Here is a 2,746-nt window from a genome sequence, read left to right as displayed (position 1 = left end):
CGGACCACTACTGAAAATTTTGCTACTGGCGCACTAGAAATTTATATAATATATAACTATACTTTCGTATACAACTATACATATAATAGTTAGTACTACTAACTTGGTGTAACTATATAAGAAATACAGTTACTACACTTGAGTGACTTGACTATAGGTATAATAAAGTTGATATTTAAAATTATTTATTATATATTTTAATAAATGTTTCAACTTCAAATTAAAAAGTATAATATTCGTTTTACAATTTACATTGATGTTTGCATACACCGTTTCATCAATTTTTATGTCAAATATGAAACAAATTGTAATTGCATCCTTTTGTAATGAACAAATGTCACTTACTGCTAACAATAGTTAGTATTAGAAATAATGCTACATTTAATTTTAGTGCGAGCCTTGAGCTTGCAAATTTGAGCACAGCTTATCCAAATGAGGTGTAATGCTTGAAAGACTGAATCGGAGTTCATCTTCGACTTCAAGCCGTGAACGACATTTTGTTTTAATTGTAACCAGTGCAGAAAATCCACATTCACAAAGATATGATGTCGCAAAGGGTAAAATTATTTTGAAAGCTTTCTGAGACAGTTCTGGATACTCATGTGAAGCTTGTGTCCAAAATTTCATCAAGCTCACTCTCGGATGCATCATCTTCAATGTAGTATCACTGGTCAGTTCAATTAATTGGTTTAATTCCGATGTTGGTAAATTTAATGAATCAATGTGTGCAAGAAACGGACTGGAAACCCACGAAAAACTCTCAACGTTCAAATCACCAAAGTAGAAGTTAAATTGATCCAGCAATGATTGAATATGTTCAGAAATCAATTTCACCAACTCGGGCTTGTTGATTTCAGCATTTTCTTGTTTCTCGGTGAATTCATGCAATTCATCAAACATTTCAAAGTTACCCTGAAATAATCTTGTCTTCCACAGATCAAGTTTTTTCATAAAAGCAGACACTTTATCTCTGAGGGTAATTAAGTTTGTGTGCTTCCCTTGCAGAGATGAATTCAGTTTATTCAGCTGTTCAAAAATGTCAGCCAAGTAAGCCAGAGCAGCAACCCATGAATTGTCATTCAAATGAACAACAAGCTGTGAATTTTTTCCTCCAAGAAACTCTCTCACCGCATCACGTAATTCAAACAGTCTGTTAAACACTTTTCCCCTTGATAACCAGCGAACTTCAGTGTGCATCAGTAACTGTTCATGATCAAAATCCATATTCGAACATAATGAAGCAAAGAGACGAGAATTCAGTGGATGAGCCTTGATGTAATTAACAATTTTTATGGCCTGATCAAAAATAGATTTCAAGTTCGCATTCATTCTTTTACTCGCAAGACTTTCCCGATGAATCATACAGTGCGCAAATGTGGCAGTTGGCACATTAGAACGCACACGTTCCCACAAGCCTGTTCGTTTTCCAGTCATTGCTGCAGCACCATCCGTGCACACTCCGATACACCAGGACCATTCGATGCTATTGGCTGCCATAAAATTATCAAGGATAGCAAAAAGTTCTGCACTTGTTGTGTGACCCGGACAAACTTTACAAAATAAAAAATCTTCTTCAACTTCATCCATCCAGATATATCTGACATAAGCTATTAATTGTGCCTGGCCAGAAACATCCGTTGATTCGTCCAATTGAATAGCAAATTGTTTACAATCTTGCAGCCTTGAAATCAACTGTTCTTCAACGTCAGCTGCCGCCAAAGTTATACGTCGTTGAATTGTGTCGTTTGAAATTGGAATTGTTTTCAGTTTACTTGCCAAGGCTTTACCAAACATCTCTCGACACATATCTATAGCTAAAATGATGCTCTTAAAGCCTTCTCATTGACTTTAGTTGCTTGCAGTATGCAAGACTTCTAATTATCAAGTGAATGTTTCTTGCGTATAAAATATTCCAATGGTTTCTCCGAGCAGTCAGTATGATTAGTTTTAAGATGTCTTCGGAGTTTCGCAGGTTTCATCGCTTCATTTGCAAGAAATTGTGAACATATTACACACTGTGGTCTGGGTTGATCATTTACTATGACGCATATAAACCCAAAGCGCAAATACTTTTCATCATACCGTCGTATGGGAGTTCGTCTTTTTTTCTCCGGAACTGCATTTGATTCACACACAGGTTGTGAAGATGAATCTGAGGAATCATCATCGTTGTCCTTATGTTCGGTTGCTTTCTTTATTATTTAAAAATCTATCCATATGTTCAATCAATTTAATTACTTTATTAGTTTTCAAATAAAAAAGTGTATTTTTGAATGTCAATATAAACGGGAAGACGCCAGGGCCCATCTGATTTCCGGTGTAACTAAATTACTAAAAGGAAACATAAAATCGAAATGCACTTTTTCGCTATCTAGCGATTGAAATGAATCAATAATTTCAAAAAGTTACAACATCTATTCTTTTTCATGTTTTTAATTTTTAAAATACATGCAATTCAGGCTTTGCTCGCGGACCACCAGGTTGAGAACCGCTGATCTAGTTGACTCTATGGCAAGCTCTCCTGAGGACATACAGTGACGTACCCCAATATGATTTAGACAGTAAAAGTTTCAGGTGAATTTAATTTCATGTTATGATGTTGAGTATTTACTTTCCAGTAGCCTGAACATCACCTCTATATAGGTTATCCAAATCACATTTCTGCTGTCTTTAGCCCTGTAAGTAAAATAGGTCTTCATGTTGCTACACTGGCTCCCTGTAGCAGCACACATTAAGTTCAAATTCC

The 2,746-nt window shown here is 35.6% G+C and overlaps 1 protein-coding gene across 1 annotated transcript; it reads right to left on the bottom strand.

The window, feature by feature from the left end:
• Positions 1-387: 387 nt before the first annotated feature.
• LOC127527227 (SCAN domain-containing protein 3-like) lies at positions 388-1,794 on the bottom strand. Its single transcript, XM_051925297.1, has one exon. The coding sequence runs from the start codon at positions 1,792-1,794 to the stop codon at positions 388-390; it is 1,407 nt and encodes a 468-aa protein (XP_051781257.1).
• Positions 1,795-2,746: the final 952 nt, after the last annotated feature.

The sequence above is a fragment of the Erpetoichthys calabaricus genome, chromosome 1 (genome assembly GCF_900747795.2).
Source record: "Erpetoichthys calabaricus chromosome 1, fErpCal1.3, whole genome shotgun sequence".
In the NCBI taxonomy this organism is placed as follows: domain Eukaryota; kingdom Metazoa; phylum Chordata; class Cladistia; order Polypteriformes; family Polypteridae; genus Erpetoichthys; species Erpetoichthys calabaricus.
The sequence above is the reverse complement of the archived record's forward strand: the minus strand, read 5'-3'. Positions and strand labels throughout refer to the sequence as shown.